The sequence below is a fragment of the Gopherus flavomarginatus genome, chromosome 3, assembly GCF_025201925.1.
Source record: "Gopherus flavomarginatus isolate rGopFla2 chromosome 3, rGopFla2.mat.asm, whole genome shotgun sequence".
Taxonomy (NCBI): Eukaryota; Metazoa; Chordata; order Testudines; family Testudinidae; genus Gopherus; species Gopherus flavomarginatus.
In genome coordinates this window covers 272,931,619-272,951,737 of record NC_066619.1, presented here as the reverse complement: position 1 = coordinate 272,951,737, position 20,119 = coordinate 272,931,619, and the positions used below count along the sequence as shown (strand labels likewise).

The 20,119-nt window shown below is 47.2% G+C and overlaps 1 protein-coding gene across 2 annotated transcripts in view; it reads right to left on the bottom strand.

Moving 5' to 3' along the window:
* Positions 1-20,119, bottom strand: part of SMYD1 (SET and MYND domain containing 1) — a 45,957-nt gene that overhangs the window by 21,501 nt on the left and 4,337 nt on the right. For both annotated transcript variants that reach the window (XM_050943399.1, XM_050943400.1), the window contains exons 2-4: positions 8,276-8,452; positions 3,377-3,590; positions 89-219 (exon numbers count right to left, since the gene is read on the bottom strand). In XM_050943399.1, the coding sequence (XP_050799356.1) occupies positions 89-219; positions 3,377-3,590; positions 8,276-8,452 (522 nt within the window). The remainder of the gene's footprint in view (positions 1-88; positions 220-3,376; positions 3,591-8,275; positions 8,453-20,119) is intronic.

The following is a 20,119-nucleotide window of genomic DNA, read 5'->3' as shown; positions in this document are numbered from 1 at the left end:
AACGTGAGGCTTGGGACCAAATCTGGAAAATGAGTTAAGCATTGGGGCAAACGTCTCCCCTTGTCCCTTGGAATGGAAATGTACTCACTTGCCGTTGTTGAATATGACAGTGCAGTTAGGCCAGCAGTCATGGTTCACCAGGCAGAGATTGGGGAAGACGCCCACGCCAACAGCCTGCAGTCCCCTTTGGTCACTCAGGGTGAAGCCATTGCAGTTTATCTAGCCCCCAAAACATAGGCAAAAAAAGTATTAGGGAAGGAGAATAATGGTGAAATCTTGGCTCTATTGAATTCAACAGGTGTTTTGCCATTGACTTAAACGAGCCCCAGATAGCAGCCTAGATTATGGAATATTTTTCACTGATTCTTCATAAAATGTGTATTTTCTGTGCTCCAGGCATAGGGGCGTGGCCTTCAAATTTTGGGAACAAGGGAGAGATACACACAGGGAGTGCTAGAAACAGCATCCTTTAGCCTGAACAAAGTACGAGAAAGTTCACAATGCAGAACTCTAGCAGATAGACTGCATGATCTAAAGCAAACACTGCAAAATACTGTCTGCTAATATTTATTCCTATTTGTAAATGTGGTTGCTTTGAGTATGTTAAAGCCCCTTTTGTGTTCATTTTCTGCAAATATTCTAGCAAACAAGTCACATGGGAAAAGGGACTTTTAAGCAATTTGTGCAGAACAGTCACAGGAAGCAAATTCCAAACTTGTGAGAGTACCTGGATCAACCTAATTCTACAGGCTACACTCACCCAATCTGAGAACACAACATCACGTGACCTCTGTATCCAAATAAAAATAACCCAGTTCGTAATGACTTTCACCTACCACATCCTGGCAACTCCCAAATGATCAACAAACTGAGAATTATTTGCAGTCATTATTCAGTGACTAATTTCAGTAACAAAAAACATAGGCTGTTCTAACACAATTCACAGACAGAAAATGAGGGGAAATCCTTCAAATGAACTGTTCACTAGATAATAATTCACTCAACTACTATCTGTTTTATTTCCTTTCCTGGCCTCCCTGGTCCTATCCTCCAGCCAAGGACCAGCAGAGTGTAGTCTAGCAGTTAGCAGAGGTGAGAGGGATTCTGGACTCTGTTATTCCTGCCACTGACCCATTGGACAGGTTCCCTCTGCTGGAGCAGCACAGAGGGAGCAGAGACTGGCTGCATTCCCCCAGCTGAGCGTCAGCATAGCCAATTCCTATGCAATCTCCCATTGGCCCCTGGTGCAGGGAGAAGGAATCACTGGAGCACACTCTGTCCATCTATCCTCAGCTGGTGATGGTTCTTTGGGACTGTTTATGTTACAGCACCCTCATGTCGACTCTCACTTGTACCGGGGCCAGGCAGAGAATCAAAGCCATAACTGGTTCACTGCGGCCCACAGGCGCCAACTTTCTCATTTCCCTGGAGGAGCTCGACCCCTGCTCTGCCCCAGGCCCTGCCCCCACTCCACTCCTTCCCCCAAGGCCCCACCCTGCCCTACCTCTTCCTGTCCCTACCCCACCTCCACACTGCCTCTCCCTGCCCCTGCTCCATCTCCACCACACCCCGCCTTTTCCCACCCCCGCTCTGCTGCCACCCCACCCCCTTCTGTCTCCTCCTCGGAGTGTGCCCCACCTTTGCTCTGCCCCGTCCCGCCCAGTGCCTCCTGCTCACCTCTGAACAGCTGATCCGCAGCAGATGGGAGGCGCTGGGAGGGAGTGGGAGGGGCTGATCAACATGGCCACCGGTGGGTGCTGAGCACCCACTTTTTTTTCCATGGGTGCTCCAGCCCCAGACTTACTTTCTGTAGTCCATTTTGATGGAATTGGCCTCGTTAGCACTACAAAAAGTAATTTTCTCTCTGTTGACATTCACCCCTTCTTGTCAACTGTTGAGAATAGGCCACTTCCACCTTGATTGACACTAACCCAGGAACCAATCCCTGCAATAAACCCCATTGCCAACTCTGTCCACATATCTATTCCAGTCACACCATCATAGGACCTAACTACATCAGCTACACTATCAGGGGCTCATTCACCTGCACATCTACCAATCTAATATACGCCATCATGTGCCAGCAATGCCCCTCTGCCATGCATATTGGCCAAACCAGACAGTCTCTACACAAAAGAATAAATAGACACAAATCAGACATCAAAATTGTAACATGCAAAAACCAGTAGGAGAGCACTTCAATCTCCCTGGACACTTCAACAAAAAAACTTCAAAAAACAGACTTCAAGGAGAAACTGCAGAACTGGAATTAATTTGCAAACTGGACATAATCAAATAAGGCCTGAATAAAGACTGGGAGTGGCTGGGTCACTACAAAAAGTAATTTTCCCTCTGTTGACATTCACCCCTTCTTGTCAACTGTTGAGAATAGGCCACTTCCACCTTGATTGAATTGGCCTCGTTAGCACTGACCCACCACTTGGTAAGGCAAATCCATCTTTTCATGTGTGGTAATATATATACTGTTTCCTGTATTTTTAACTCTATGCATCTGATGAAGTGGAGTTTAGCCCAAGAAAACTTGTGCCTAAATAAATTTGTTAGCCTCTAAGGTGCCACAAGGATTCCTCGTTGTTTTTCCTCACTGTTTGTAAAGGATTGGGAAAGCCTCTAGTGAAAACTGCAAACTACTTTACTGGAAAGTGTTGTTCTGACCACACCTAACTACTTATGCATATGCATGAGGTTTTCAACCCTCTTTTCTTTATTTGTGCATCCACACCCTGTGAATAGTGGGGTGACCCATTTTACATAGGTGGTTTCTTAGTTCCTCTTATTCTCATAGCAGCTACACACAACATGTACCCTGCAGTCAAGACAGGACATTCCATGATTTTACAATCAGATGTCTCATGATCTTGGACAACAGCTTGCAGTTTATTGCAATCTCGGTTTCCATAATGTTAACTATTGGCACATCTTTTTCAGTAGTCTTGTGGACTTACTGACATAGGGTTATTCCTACGTCATCCACTCATGTCAAGTGTTCTTAAGTCTATGGCCTAGTTTGTCTAAGCAAAGATCTTACAGGCCTCAGCCTGTAGGCTTGCATTCCAGCCATGCTTTACTTATGTATCTAATACACACTCATCACTCCTAAATACTTGTCAATCTTATACTTCTACAATCCTGCAACTTCAGTCTATTTAGCATACATTGATTATATATGCAACAGCATATGCCTTGACCATAACGCCATATAGCACAATGATAAATGGATGATAAAATGAACTAATTGGCTACAGGAGTGAGTGACAGAAGGCTCATTTTCAGCCTTCTTTGTGAACTCAGCATAGCCCTCATCCTTGGGTATTATAAATAGCTCTCGCTTTGTTCTCCCAAGAGGTTGACATACCACTCCAAATATATGAGAGATGTACTGCATGCCAAACTGCTGGCTCTGGGGGGGCCAGAAATTGAGGAAACTCTCCACGTCGGCTCTCAGCTCTTTCTTCTCCTCTTCTCCGAAGTTCTCCACGTGGTTCTGCAAGTCATCGATGGAGACCAAGCAGCCCTCCGTAAGGCCGCCTCCCTCTCTCTCTATCCTCCACATGATGCGGGCTGCCAGCCTGGCCAATACAGAAGTGTGTTAGGAAACTCTAGTGTGCTAGTGCAATTCACAGACAATCAAACCCAGGCCCAGCAAGGTGGTAGGGACCGAATAGAGGCCATCACATTGCAATAGGGCAAAGCAGGGGTAGGATTTGGCCTTGATGAATTTCTCATCTGGAATTAGTTCAATCAATGGCTCCTGGCTCCCTTTGCAGGTAGCTACCAAAACAACTGAACATGCCCTTCAAAGCACAGAAGGAAAACAATGCAGAGACTTAAAGGAGAAAAGTGACGAGAATTTTCTGTTGTTTGTGTCCTCTCTCTAGTTGTGTAAAGTAAAGCATGAAACTCTTAAACCAGGGAGTTTGGTAATTTTTTTGTTTTCAAAACATGGTACAAAATGTATCAACTTGTGGCTCTAGTTACAGTGCTTATCTGGCCCTCATCACCTGGGTATCTGAGCACCTCACACTCTTTAATGTATACATCCTCCAAAGGCAGGGAGTGGGTGCTACTACCCTCATGTTACAGATGGGTAACTGAAATAGACTAAGTGTCTTGTCCAAGATCACAGAGAAAGTCCGTGGCAGAGCAGGGGATTGAACCTAGGTCTCCAGCCACAGTCTAACCACTAGTCAATCCTTCCTCTAGAGAGTTATTGAGCTAAGAAATGGCACATTCTTATTCACCCACTCTCCACTCACCCCATGCACCCACTCTCCAATCCACTCTATGTGTATCCTCTGGGACTCCAGCACCACCCCTGGCAGAGCTCCCAGAGCTAGTGGCTTCCTAGTGAACCTCCATGAAGGGGGATCCCCCTGTGGAGTGGAGCCATCAAAGGATAATGTACCCTGAGCTCCACAGGCCCCATGGGTGGACAATGTGCACAGTGTGACTGTTAACGCCACTTTAAAAGTGGCAATGAGGTCTCCATCCTTCCTCTGCTTGTCTTGCAGGCTGAATACCCACACTGGTGGTTGGCAACACACACTCGAATGCCAGAGCCGTCTGAGTGATTGCTAGCCCCTGGAGCTATCTTTGCCACTAGCTAACAATACCTCTCAGTCTCATGTATCACAAAGGGGTATTTTTATACAGAGGCTATTAATAGCTAGCTGATAAGTGAAGGAACTCGACAGACTAAACCCAGGGAAAGCAGGTGGCAATTCCATGTCCTAGCGAAAGCTACCCTGCTTTTTGACTTCTTATTTTAAGGGGAGATTAACTTGCTTCACTGCAGAAATGTTTGTTATTTTCTGGATGGCAAGAGCTGTCAACTTTGCTGTTGGGAGGAACGGCTTTTAGACATACCTTCCTTAGGGCTATCAGCAGATTCTCCAGTTTATTTGGAGAGATTAAATGAAAGGCCAAAGCTATTCCCAGCTCTCCTCACTGCTCTAAGCTGTCTGTCCCCGCAACTCCAAACATTCAGTAGCTTCCCAAGCAATGAATGTATTTTCCTCTCCTCTGCTGTGTTATTTATACAGGACTGGAAGTGTACACAGCACTGTTCAGTAGGTGATTGGGGTTGGACAAAGAGCAGGTCCCTGCCCCAAAGAGCATGTATGGGTACACCAGTGTGACACAATACAAAACAAACACAGAGTGGCATACAGTCAAGGTCAGATGGTACAACAGGTCCATCTCCCAAGAGGCCCTAGGTCTTAGAGGCCCCCAAAGCCCTTCCAAGCAATGGCAGATCACATGCAGAGTTCAGGGCCCAACAGAACTTCAAGCTACAGTTCCATCGGGAAGGCCCGACTGCTGGAGAAGAGTGAGGACAGGGATTCAGGTGGGGTCAGGCTGGACTCAGCTGCCCAGTTTTTGAATACAGTTTGCTTCTGTGACAGCTGCCCTCTTGGCCAACACAACAAGGGCCTCCAAAGCTACAAACAGGACCTGCTACAGGTTGAGCTAGAGCCCAGCGCTCAAGCTGGGGGCTGTAACAACTCATCTCCTCCTCAAATGAGTGGGTTATGCTACAGCATTATGTTACCCGAGACAGCCTGTAAGGCCCAACATGTTTGCGTGCTGAATTCAAACGTTCGTGACAGCAAATGGCAGGTGGGCAGTGCAGGTGGCAGGCCAAGAATTGAGAGTCACGGTCATGGCTGGCTCCAGTTTTTTTGCCACCCCAAGCAGCGAAGGAAAAAAAAAAAGAAAGAAAAACCCGATTGAGCTGGTGCCAAAGAGCCGCTGAAGAGGAAGAGAGGGAGTGAAGGACCCACCGCTGAATTGCCACCAAAGACCAGGAGGTGCTACCCCAATAATGGATGGAGTGCTGCACCTTTCTATTGGCCGCCCCAGAGACCTGCTTCCTTTGCTGGTGCCTGGAGCCAGCCTGGTCATAGCAAAGGGAAGAGAGATAAGGGACTCTCCCCATCCTATCCCTCTTGGTGATGCAGTACACAGAGCATAACCCCTTCCCAGAGCCCCTTCAGAAACCCCTTCTGTCTCCTTTCCCTGGAGGCCCTCGCCTGCCACCTGACACACTGTGCACAGTCAGTATGGCATGATGCAATGCAAAGCACACTCAGCCATGTGCAGCTCTGAGGGCTCAGCTGCTTCTAGGGATGAGTGAGGAAATGGTTTGAGAGAGGAAGGAACCTGACTCTTTCTTTGTGTTGCATTCTTCTCCACTGTGCATTGTAGATGGACCTTTAGCCACCAATGATCCTCACCAATGCCACAGCCATTCAGACCTTCCCAGAGACAGCAGGGATGGAGACTGTAAGTCTCCTGGGGCGAAGACAGTCTAACGTTTGTACAGCACCTAGCACAATGGGGTTCTGGTCCAGGATGAGGGCTTCTGAGCGCTAGCACAATACAAATAATCTGCCTGCTCCAAGAAGCACAAGCTCCTACCACTTGAGCTAAAAGGCAATCCCCTATTGCTCTTTCCAGTGTAGAATCTAAGATACACAAGTGAGCAGTTCTGATTCCATACATACCAGTGGTCACCAACTGGTCGATCATGACCAACTGGTCAATCCTAGAGACTCCCTGTAGCGGAGCAGTCACCTGCTCCAGCCCTGGAAGGGTTAAAACCAGCCCCAGGAGAGGGCTGGGGCTGTGAAGCAAAGCCTGGGCTGATTGAGGAAGGCAGTAACAGCTGGGGCCATGCCCCAGTCAGGCCCAGCTGATCCCTATAAGAGGCTGTGAGCCAGAACCTAAACACCCTCTCTCTGCTTGTAGAGAGAAAAGGGCCTGGCTGCTAGGGAGTGGAGCAGGGCTGGGGGAAGGCTAGAGGAGCTGGGAGCTCCAGCCTGGAAAGCCACCTGGCTGTGGGCCTAGCTGAGGGCCTAAGACAAGTACTGGGGTTGCAAAGGGGCAGCCCAGCAATAGGTAGAGGCAGCAGGTCCAGACCCAACCTTGCCTATGATGAGTGGCTTATGCTGCAGTCTGCCCCAGTGTGTGGAGGGTGAGTGGTGGTGACTGGCAGTAGCCTATGACTGAGGTGAGGTGGGGGTAGTGGGTGGTGGTTCCCCTGAGTGGGGAGACCTGGAAAAACAGTGGAGGTACTGCCAGGGGGCAGCACCCAGTGAAAGGGTCACCTGGGGTCTGGGAGGGACACAGGGGGCCAGCGGTAGTGTGACACCGGCCAACAGGGGGTGCTCTGGAGGCTGGAAGCTAATTCCCCGAGATGACCAGCAGAAGGTGCCACCGGGTTAGTCTACATGCTGTTACACTCTCCCAGTCAATCACGATCGCTGGTGGTGCAGCGGGGCTGACCACTGCCACTAAGGCAGGCTCCGTGCCTGCCCTGGCCCCACACTGCTCCTGGAAGTGGCCAGCGTGCCCCTACAGCCCTAGGGGACAGGGGTCTCCATGTGCTGTCCTGCCTGCAAGCACTGCCCCCGCAGCTCCCATTGGCTGAAAACAGGAAACTGTGGCCAATGGGAGCTGCAGAGGGGGGAAGCATGCAGAGACACATGCCCCCTGCCCATCCAGGGACTGCAGGGGCATGTTGGCCCCTTCCGGGAGCAGCATGCGGTCAAGGCAGGCAGGGAGCCTGCTTTAGCCTTGCTGCACTGCCACCTGGGAGCTGCCAGAAATAAGTGCTGCCCGGCAGGAAGCTGCACCCCAGCCCTGAGCCCCCCTCTTGGAGCCAACACCCCATACCCCTTCCTGCACCTCTAGCACCCCAAGCCCTGCCCCAGCCCTGAGCTCCCTCCCAGAGCCCACACCCTGTACCCCCTCCTTCACCCTAACACTCTGCTCCAGCCCAGAGGCTCCTCCTGCACCCAAACTCCCTCCTAGAGTTTGCACCCCTCACCCCCTCCTGCACCCCAACCCCTGGCCCTAGGCTCTGCCTGGAGCCCATTACCACACTGTGAACCCCTCGGCCCCTGCCCAGAGCCCACAGCCCCTTCTGAACCCCAACCCACTGCCCCAGCCTGGTGAAAGTGAGCGAGGGACAGATGGGGGGGTGGAGTGAATGGGGTGGGGCTTCAGGGAAGGGGTGGGGCCTCAGGGAAGGGGCAGGGTAGATCCTGGGTTGCCCTTAAATTCAAAAAGTGATCTTGGGAGTAAAAAGGTTGGAGACCACTGCACTCCCACTTTTTTCCTACCGTAAGGGAAAGCGACAGGTAGGGAGGGGTGGAGAGGAGCAAGCACAGAAAAGGAAACCCCCCCTCAAGCCTACATTTCTCAGGCATACTCAGGAACCAGACCAAAATCATCACCCTTGCCCTCTCACCTGATGTTTTCGTTGGGCGCTTTCCCATGCGCCTTGATGGCAGAGCATTCATGTTTGTGGTTCAGCCAGGCGTCCTTCTGGCAGGTTCGATCACAGTAGTGGGCAAACTTACACTGACCACAACGGTGGAGTTTCTCCTGCCTTTTAAAGCAGGTGTGGCAGACCAGATGAGTCAGGCTAAAAAGACAAAAGGAGAGGCAGTCAGCATCCAGGAAAAGTCCATCGGATCCCGATCCAGACTTCCCAGCTGGCCCCAGGCTCCAAGGAGACGTTCCCAGGGAGCATAGCCTAGGTCCTAACTGTCACATTGCATCCATACGTTTTAGGGAAATATGCTTGAGTGTGAATATGAGGTAACTGAAATATGCTTTATGCAAAAAGTCTCTTGTAAGGGCTCATTACGAAGCTTATAATCTACTGAATATATTAATCCTATTTGTATGAATATATCATTCTTGTATCTGAAACTAGAAATATGAAGTATAACTCTGAGGTCCTATTGTAATTATGCAAAGTGTGGGACATTAATGGTGGTTTAGAATCTTGATGGCTCATATTGACTAGGACAACTGGTTGTAAATGGTTTATTTACTGGCAAGTTTTCCTGTGTATCTGTGGGCCAGCCCAAGGTAATGAAGAATGAGGGCTTACAGTGGCATGTGTCTATTTAGAAGGCGAGGTGGGAACCCAGAGAGACAAAAGATTCCTGCCTTGTGCCAAAACTATAAAAGGGGGTGGAGCAGGACAAAGAATCTGTCATGAGCAGGGCCGTCCTTAGGATTTATGGTGCCCTAGGCAGGATTATTAAACTGGTGCCCCTGTGCCTGTCTTGCTCTTAGCAACACAAACATAAGCTTACACTATTGGAAAACTTGCCACATGCATGTTATTAAAACCAGTTTAACGTAGTTAAGCCACTGTAATGCTGATGGACTAGCATGAAAGAAGTAGCACTATAGAAAAAATTCTGGTTTGACAGAATGATGCAAATAATATAATTTTTTTAATTTGTCAATATTTTATTGGAAATTTATATGAAGAGGTATTGAAACGAGGATTTGTTTTTAATTAAAAGCAATCTTTCTGGCTTTTTTGGCTGCAAAATCAGGAATAATGTCATCGTATGACAAAGACAAAGTGATGTCTTGTTCGACTGCAAGAATAGCAAGACCATTTAAGTGTTCCTGACTCTTTGTAGAGCAGAAATAGTTTTTAATGAGCTTTAGTTTTGAGAAACTCCACTCTCCTGATGCTACTGTTACAGGAATTGTCAGTAGAATACAAGTGGCAATGTACACATTAGGATATATGTCAACAAGTTTGCTGGTATGAGTAAACTGTACAATGTCCATCATCGATTTTGCATGTGGCAACACGGATGACAGTATACTCAATTCTTCATACAGTTCAAGTCCACTTAAATCAAAATGATAGCCGTGGTTCAGGAGGCTTTCTAGGTCAGGGGTCCCCAACACGGTGCCCGTGGGTGCTATGGCGCCCGCAGGGGCCTCTCAGTGCACCTGCGTACTGGCCAGCGGGCAAGTATCTGCTGAAATGCCAGCAAAATTCGGTGGCATTTCGGCGGCGATGACTCTGGATGATGCCGCTTGCTGCCGATAAGCATCATCATCTAGAGGCATTGCCGCTGAAATGCCGTCGAATTTCAGCGACATTTTGGCGGATGCTCGTCCACTGCCACGGTCCTTTGTCTGGCGGGCGCCAGACGCAAAAGGTTGGGGACCACTGCTCTAGGTTCTTGCACTTTGTCATTAGTTGCTCTTGTTTTCCTATTTCCTTGAATTTAGTCCTGCTCAGCCCGCTACCAGCTGAGTGAATGGAACCCCAGGCCGACAGCGGGTTGAGTGGCTCAGCCAGGGTCTCAGCCACCGGCCTTCTCAGCCCGCTGCCAGCCTGGGGTTCCTTGGGGGTCCCCAGGCCAGCAATGGGTGCTGAGTGGGGCCAGCGGCCAGGACCCCGGGTGGCAATGGGGCAGCTGCCGGAACCCCAGAGCAGTGGTGGGCTCAGCCGCTCAGCCTGCCTCTGCGTGCCATCAAAAATCAGCTCGCCTGCCGCCTTTGGCACGTGTGCTGTAGGTTGCCGACCCCTTCTCTATACATTAGTAAGGAGATGAGCATATTACAGTTGTTGGAGGGCTCTATTTAGCAGTAACAGGGCTATAGGAAAGTCAGTCAACATTTTTAGTTTGTGTGATGAAAACTGGCCCACTCCCTTCCCCATCCCAAACTTGTCACAAATAATTGTCAACTTAATTTTCTGTTTTTGGCTAAGATATTGATTTTTTAAAAAAATATATATTGAAATTGAGTTCAGGATTGTTAGCAAGCATTTTTGGGGACCAAATTTGTTAAATGACAATCTAAATGGAAACACAGTACTGCTTTCATGCTTGGCTCACCCCCCAGCCTGCTGGTCCAACAGCTGCAGTAGAGGAGGAGATAGGTGGAAAACTGCAGGACCCCAAAATCCACTGCTTGGGGTGCAGAGTGGCAACAGCAGCAGCAAACCCTCAGGTCCGATCACATGCCAATGGGCACCACCGCCAGCCCAACTGACCATGGTGAAGTTAGCACAACATCTGATCTCAGGGACAGGGCACCCATGAAGCCACAGCAGCTCATCCTGCCCTGTGCAGCTCCCCCCGGATGAGATGGATCACTGTCAGCCCAGGGGAGAGATGCGCTTCCCAGCTAGGGTGACCAGATCCAGATGTCCTGATTTTAGAGAACCAGTCCCGATATTTGGGGCTTTATCTTATATAGGTACCAATTACCACCACCTAGGATGACCAGACAGCAAATGTGAAAAACCGGGATGGGGGTGGGGGGGAATAGGAGCCTATATAAGAAAAAGACCCAAAAATCGGGACTGTCCCTATAAAATTGGGACAACTTGTCACCCTACAGGTGAGTTCCTTCCCCCACTCCTTCCCAGAGACCCCAGCAGCCAATCCCCTCCCTCAGACTGTGCTGCATTCATCTCTCTCTAGGACCCAGCAGCCCTGCTCTTACATGCTTCCCATCTGTCCAGGCTCCCAGCAGAGCGGTGCCCCCAGACCTAGTGGTCCCCTAGGCAGCTGCTTGTTCTGCCTATGGCTAAGGATGGCCCTGGTCATGAGAATACCCGTGTTTACCACCTAAGATGTCTGCTGGAACTGACAAGTACTGTACAAGGGGAAAGGATTAGGCCCAGATTAGGAAGGTGTCTAGTCTGTGAAAGAAGCTTATTGGAACATCTCTAGGGGTGAGATTACCTGTAATCAGCTTTTTAATGTATTAGGCTTAGACTTGCATGTTTTGTTTTATTTTGCTTAGTGACTTTCTTTTGTTCTGTCTATTGTTACTTGAAACCACTTAAATCCTACCTTTTATACTTAATAAAAATCACTTTTGTTTGTTATATACCCAGAGTAAGTGATTAATACCTGGAGAAGCAAACAGCTGGGCATATCTCTCTATCAGTGTTAGAGGACAGACGATTTATGAGTTTACCCTGTATAAGCTTTATACAGAGTAAAACAGATTTGTTTAGGTTTTGGATCCCATTGGGAGCTGGATGCTGGAGATAGGTAACCTGCTGAGCTGTTTTTAAAGTCTGCAGCTTTGAGAGCGTGGCCCAGACCCTGGGTCTGTGTGGCAGCAGGCCAGCGTGTCTGGCTCAACAAGGCAGGGTTCTGGAGTCCCAAGCTGGCAGGTAATTTCAAGTTAGAAGCTCAGAGGCAACTTCAGCACATCAGATGACAGTCCCAAGGGGGTCTCTGCGACCAAACCCATCACACCAACCCCATGAGGCATCATACCCAATAAACTGAATAATGCTGAGCAATATATTCCACATGCCTAGCGGGAAGGAAGGATAAACATTTCAAGCAAAGTGCAGTTAATATCAACGTCTTTGCCAAGTGCTGTTGACTCTTTCCTGGGCTATAAGTATGAGAGAGCTTTTTTGTTTAAAAGAGGGAACAAATGGATGCATTCCCCAGTCTGCCAAGCTTCCTGTCTCTAGCACATGCACTCCTGGTTCATATCATCGTTGCTAAAGGGACACCTTTTTTCCCATAGGCCCTTGTTAAAACATTAGCTGCCTGTCCACTGAGAATTTGTCCTAAAAATTCATTTAGTGAGTATTTAGAGGGGTAGCCATATTCGTCTGTATCAGCGAAAACAATGAGGAGTCCTTCTGGCACCTTTAGAGACTAAACAATTTATTTGAGCATGAGCTTTTGTGGGCTATAATCCACTTTGGTTATAGCCCATGAAAGCTTGTGCCCAAATAAATTGGTTAGTCTCTAAGGTGCCACAAGGACTCCTCATTGTTTTAGTGAGTCTGTCACTCAACAGAACCAGAAAAAAACTGCCACACTCAGTGCAGAGGACCTGATCCTGACCTCTTTACACTGGTGTAACTTGAGAGTAACTCCTCTGAATTCAACAGATTATACTGAGTTCAAACCTGCGTGAGAGCCCAGGTGCCAAGCTCTCTGTGGCTTTTCTCACAGGTGAGAGACAAGCATTAATTTTCACCCCTTCTCTCCCTCCTGCAATGGTAGGGGTGGGACAGGCAGGCCTAAATCCCTCAGTGCACTGGGAGCAAAGAGGATTGGGAGGCGGGAGGCAAGAACTCCTCTCCCATGAAGCAGGTAAAGACACTCACCAATGTGAGTTTTTTTCCCTGTGTGTCAAATGAATAGCTGCCAAGCTGAGGTTTAAAACCTAGAAGTGCTGCCCCAGGCAGTCCCCACCCCCCACACTTATTTTCTCTTCCTTATTCCCTCTCCTTCCTCCCTCTCCACTGACTCACCCTCCCACAGCCAAGAAATTCATGAGAGTGATTACTATGATTCTTCACATCTCCCATAAGGGGCTGCTGCTAGCAAATCCATTTCAACAGATAGGAGTGCTCGCTTTGTCCACTGCGACATTTCTGCCACCTTCACACACCTCAGCGATACACATCATGGGGCTCCCTGGCTTGCTCTCCACAAGATGGTCCCCAAAGGCCCCAGCCAGAGCTGTTCCATCTTCCACATTACTTGGGAGAGTCCTGATTTTGGGCACCTCCTTGGGGATACCAGTTTCTACCTCCCATTTTCATTGAGAGTTTAGGATTTGCACCACCAGTCCTTAATTTATAATGAAAGAGGTGCCAGAGCTCATGCAATTTTTTTCTTTCATAACTGACTATGAAGTGCCAAGCCTAGAGGTGCCAGGGCTCAGCCCTGGCACAAATTAAGACCTGGTCACCTCTGAGGTACAAAAAAAGGGACATCTGGGGTGATCCTGGGACCATAAAATAGGACCGTGTTTACTGAGCACCCTTGCCGATTTCTGAGAGCTACCTCAAAAAAGGGGACAACTCTGGGAAAAACCTGTACAGGTGGCAACTCTACAGGAAGGGCTGAGAAGTGTGTGTGTGTGTGTGAGAGAGAGAGAGAGAGAGAGAGAGAGAGTGAGTGAGTGAGTTCTGAGTGAGTGAGAGAGAGAGAGACACCTAGGATTTCTCCAGGACATAACCACAGAGAATTTGCCTAGGGCATAAACCACCCGTAACCTACCCACCACCATAGAGGCATGGCAAGAGCACTGGATAGCAATAAATCACCTGGAGTGATTTGTAGCAAGATGGCTAGTGTTGGCATGCACCGCTGCCTTCTAATGGATGGCTACAGCTCTGCTTCACCTGCTAGGTATGTAAGCGGTCTCACAGAAATCAAAGGGGCTCCTCATATGCTTAAAGTTAGCTCATGTAGCTTGCTGAATAGAGGCCTGTCCGAGTAAAGTGCACACTTAGGACAATCTATGGGAACAGTACTGCTTGTTACCACACGACTGACTACCATTGTTTACAAAGCATTTACCAACTTCTCTCTGCAACTATTCCTTGTCACAATTGTAGCTCCTGCCATCTAGCCGGCTACTGTTTACCGTATCATTTTTCTTTCCTCTAAGAGCCTGTCTAACTCCTGGAAAAACAGGTTTGTGACTGTTAGGGTGCATTGCAGACATGATCCTCTGCCTAAAGAAATATTAGGAGCCTGAAAGTTTCCAGAACACAGGTAGAATTGGGAAATAAGGAAAATGTCATAGAAACCTTATCAACTCTTCCACCTGAAACATAGCATATAAGTTATGGTGTGGGAATAGGAAAAACAAATGCACTTTTTTAATGCAGATCACCCTGTGTTTGGCAAGAATTTAAAATATTAAAGCAAGTATCCAAGTTGCTATTCACTACCCTGGCTGCAGTGCAGAGGTACCCTAAGGAGAGGTCTGCACTGTAATCAGAGCACGCATAGACATGCCTGAGCTAGTTTTGATCTAGCTAGCCAAATAACAATAGTAGGGAAGCTGCGGGTGTGGTGCCCTACATCAAAGGGGTGTTGTGAGGATAAATGAAGATAGTAAAGGTTGTGAGGTGCTCTCATTCTACCATATAAGTGCCTTAGACAGTTTGGTTCATACACAGGGGAGTTCAGAACCTAAATTGACTCCTGTATAAGGGAATCCCCAATACACAGGGCTGCTTTCCAATGGTTCACACCCATCATTGATTTAGGTCTTTGATTTTAGACTGGGGATATGGCCCTGATTACAACCACAAGTGTAGCCGTACCTCTGTTTGGACAGATGAGATTACTCCTGCTCAAAACCAACGTAAGCTCTACTAGTGCAAACAGCAGCCTGGTCTGTCTACACTGGGGGTTAAACTATCACTTGATTCATTATTTTGGTCATTAATACTGGTGTCCTGGCTACATTTGACCAATATTACTGTGTCCACCTAAAATCTACCTGCATTCAGGAGTTTTGCACTTTCATTGAATTTGTCTGTATTCTCTGCCTTCAGCTTTTGTTTAGTGTTGCCTGTCCACTGTTAAACAGCTGCCATATTCCATCCCAAAGGCTGGTAGCAGGTACTTCAATGGCTGGCAACTAATGACTGAAATCTACGCAGGCTGCCAGTCTAGAAAAGGCTTCACTGCACTGCTGACATGGTGCTGTTTAAAAAAATGATAATATGATGAAAGTCAGTTAAACAAGTTCCACCAACACAGATTTTTTCTTTCCCAAATGCTTTATAAACTTTATGCACTAGAGGCCTGATCTTCAAACTCATATTCATGTTGTGATTAATGAACTTGTCTCCATTATTACTTTTTTGTGTAGTGCACCTTTAAACGGAGAGAAGACGCCCCTCCACATGCACACAACTGCAGGGATAACTGCCATTGGGCATTCAGATGCAGCCTGCTACACAGGAAACACTCTCTGTGCTCTCCCATGAAGTCTTTAATTTTGTTGTCTCTTGTTTTAGTTATTCCCTTAATGCAAAATAAAGATCATTCAGATGGAAAGTGTGTGGTTGGTCTTTGTGTACAGACAACTACAACACATGGGAATGGTCTTTAATCCCAATAGTGGCCCGTGGCCCCATTGACTCCAGCTGGACTATTTGCACGAGGCAGTACTGTCACGCTGTCTGGTGTGGTTCACAACTGTGAGTGCCTACCTCTGGGCAGACTGTCAGAAAACAGGGCAGACAGCTGCTGGGGGTATGTTTCATAATTAGATTTCCCCAAGCCAGTAACAAAAGTGAACTCTTGGATCACTGTACCAGTCTTACCAGGGAGTTACAGACAGTCCCCTTAGACTCTCCAGTCTATCTTGCCACCCAGACAAACTGGACTTTGTGATAAAAGCTCACGTACACCAAAAATCACACCACATCAGGCTGCTCCCAGTCCCAAGAGACCGGTCACTTACCCTAGATCAGTTGGTACTCCAGATCTTACACCAAAGACAACGCTGACAGCCAATTCTATAGGAAACGAACTATAGGTTTATTAGCTAAGGAAGTGAGAATTATTGTGAGGTTAAAGCAGGTAAACTATATGCACAGGTGAGTCATGGTTTGTAATTTCAAATGGTGGCAGTGATGTAATAAACTGCCAGTTTCCCAAATGTCTTTCAGGTACCCTGATAATCTGTGGGGATCTCTGCTTTGCATCAAGTACATTTCTCTGCAAGAGTCCAAACAGTCCAGAGACCCTGCCTTGAATCCATACTTATAGTGTCTTCTCACAGAAAACAAGTTGACAGGGTCACTACCCACATGGGCTTTTCCTTTGATGACAGAGAGTGAAGAACTCATTTAAAGTCTTTGACCTCCGATCATTGCACACAATGACTTCTTGCTTTGAAATTAGCACTTTTCTGTTAAAGTTCTTCATTTGCATTCCACAAAGCCTCTTCCTGTTTGATGGGTTATTTAGTTATGGGATAGGCACAAAGTAAACGTTTGCTATTATAGTATAACAGGATACAGATAAGTGAATATAATGCAACTAACATCCCATTAGTTTTCATGAAGTTTAAACACCAAATGCACTCTTCTACATTTAGCAATCACTTTGATCTATACTAATACACAAGTGAATTAACCAGGAGCTTCATCATGAGCTGGCACCTGGTCCGCCAGCATCACAAGTACTACTCATGGTAAGGATTTGCAGGATCAGGTCCTATATATAATGATTGAAATGTTGTCTCGTACTGACTTGACTGTGCTCCTAGTGAAATCACTGGAAGTTTGTCCATTGGTTCAATGGCAGCAAGATCAGGCCCTAAAAAAGGAGCTAGCTTTGCTTTCTCCTGAATAAAACCATATATACACACAGGAATCTGTTTACCTATCACTGAAGTGCAGCCACCTCTGGGATCCAATGTGTTAGCTGTCTAACAGTATACAAGGAGCACTGAACCATAGCTGAGGCCAGGAAATAAAGAAGGATTCTGAAAAACTGCAAAATTAGTGAACGCAGGTAGGATTTTAGGTGGCAGATTGTAATATTAGCCAAATGCAGCCAGGAGACTAGCATTAACAACCATCATAGGATGTTAGTAATGAATCACGTGCACTTTGCAAAATTCAAAGGTTAGCAATTTAGAACTTGTCACTGGCGTCTTCATACACTCATCACCAGCCCCCTATTAAACCTAAAAGGTAATGAGTAACTTCTCTAGCTTATGTGCCACGCATTTCAAGAGGGGTTTATACCCTTGTGTTTACTCCTTAGAACACCTTCCTCTTTCATGCAGACTGGCTGGCAATGGCAGGTATCTCAGAAGAACCAGCTGTCCCCAGAAAGTTCATTTGAAATGCAAGGGACATTTATATCCAGAGGACACAACAGGTGCAGCCAGCTGGCTCTGTAGTTTACTAGCTTACCGTTTACACTTCAAAGGGTGAGATTTAGACTTTCCTCTCTAAGCACATAAAAGCTTCATTTGTGACTCATAAAACACATGGGAAGTGCCAATAGCACAATAGGTCAAGGGTCTGTTTAATCTGACATCCTTTCTTTGGTAGTGCCCAATGTCAGATACTTCAGAGAGAGGCAGAAGCCCACCCATAATGCACCTAACTACAACTTTCATCCATATAGCTGCCTCTCCTGGTCACTTGCTTTGTTTGGAAAAAAGGGGAAGCCATTTCTCTCCTCTGCCGTAAGCCGCAGAACCTTCAGGACCCTTCCACCCCAGTCTCCGATACAGAGTTATACCATGAATGAACTGGAAACTTAGGCTATGTCTATGTGCACAGGCTAGCCTGCCTGAGCTAGTTTGAATCCGGTTAGCACTGGTAACAAAGGCAATGAATACAGCACAGCCTAGGCTAACAAACTGAGTATGTACTGACAGGTCATGTTGGGCTTGTACTTCTCACATTGAAGCTCACACTGAGCCTACTTCAATGCTGTTGTTACCTGTACTAGCTGGGTTCAAACTAGTTCAGGTGGGCTAGCCTGTGCACAGCTTTTGCTGTGGAAACACACCCTTAACCATGGTAAGTGGGTGTACATAAGTCTAAGCGTGTCTTATTGAGTGCAAGAGAATCCAAATAATCATAACCATGTCTAACCTAGCAGCCAAAGGCCACAAGCAATGCATTATTGAGCTAGGTAGGCACTGCGATGCACCTAGAAGGGAGAATCCTTGCTCCAAAGAGCAAATAGACAAGACAGGCAAAGGAAGCGTTATTTATTAGCCCTGCCATGAGTGCAGGGGACTGGACTAGATGACCTCTCCAGGTTCCTTCCAATCCTATGATTATCACCCACCTTTTGCAAATGGGAAACTGAGGCTGAGAGAAACTATGCATGGGAGGTTTCAGAGTAGCAGCCGTGTTAGTCTGTATCTGCAAAAAGAACAGGAGTACTTGTGGCACCTTAGAGACTAACACATTTATTTCAGCATGAGCTTTCGTGGGCTACAGCCCACTTCTTCTGATGCTTAGAATGGAACATATATTGAAGAGATATATATACATGTATAGAGAGCATGAAAAGGTGGGAGTTGTGTTACCAACTCTAAGAGTATCAGAGGGGTAGCCATGTTAGTCTGGATCTGCAAAAGCAGCAAAGAATCCTGTGGCACCTTATAGACTAACAGACGTTTTGGAGCATGAGCTTTCGTGGGTGAATACCCACTTCGTCAGATGCAACTCTGAGAGGCCATGCATGGGAGGTCTGTGCTAGAGCTGGGACTTCAACCCAGAGCTTTAGAGGCCTTGTCCAGTGCCTTAACCACACAGCCATCCTTCCTCTCTACTTACAATGGAAAGGCCAGCACAGCTGTAATTCCTCTAGCATTGCTACCTGTGCTGCTAACAACATATGCCTTGCTCCTTCCACTCTAGGTTTTGCAACACAAACAAATAGAGCTTTATTAAGCGACAATTGCAAACAAGATTATAGGCAGAGTGTAAAGTCCCACGTTAAACAGTGGCTTGTAGGATGACAATGATCAGGCACGCTGGAATGCCAACAAGAGACAGGCTGGCCAGCAGGTTCCATGCTAATAGCAGGAGCAGTGGCCTGCTCTCTTGAGTCAAATGGCAGAACTGGGTGCTGGTCAGAAATGCAAGACTGTGTTCTATCAGCTGTCAAGTCCTGGGGGCAGAAAGGTGCAGCAGAGATTACTCTCCTTGTAAGGCAGCAAAGAGCCACAGGACTGATAAAAACACACAAGTGTACTGTACAAGGCAAGGAGAGAGATACTGCTGGGAACGGAGGGGTCCTCCCCACCGTCGTTAAGGGGAGCCTTCTTGCTGCACACAGGTAGACAGCAGCTGAAAAGGGTTTGTAAAAAAATGTACCCATCAAAGCAAAGGAAGCCTTTCAGGAGGATGTGTTGCAGAAGAACCACTGACCTAAGGCTGTTGGGTTTTTTTTTCCCCCATGAGAGCAGGAAGAAAGTAAAGGTTTTGATCTCACATTAATAGTATTGCTGTGTAGAAGGACTCCAAAGCAAAACTGACATGCAGCATGTATAGGGAGCATTTCACTCATCTCTGAAAAGCAGCCACCTCTGGGGAGGAGCACAGCAGCCTTTCAGACAATGCACAACAAAACCACGTGAGGTTTTAAAGATAGGAAGTGAAGCAGCAGCCCAGGTCTTATGGAAAATGCAAGAGGAATTTTGAACTCATGCGGCTCTATTATCCTTCATTTATACAAACCTTGTCAACTAATTGGGAGCAGTCACACGTATGTAGCTGGGGGCTGAACTTTACTGATATGCTCTAAGGACCCAATGACAGCCAGTGGAACAACAACTACTTAAAGTGAGCCAGTTAGACCGCTTATCTGAATTTACACAAACTGTTTAATTCTCTGTGGCTTGATTCAGCTCCCCTTCTGTAACATGGGAATAATAACACTTCCTTTTTCTCCTAGGACTATTTAGATTGTAAACTCTTTGGAGCAGTGAAGTGCTATCACTGACTATGCGGCTGCCCATCACCTCACAATGGAGCTCTGGGCTC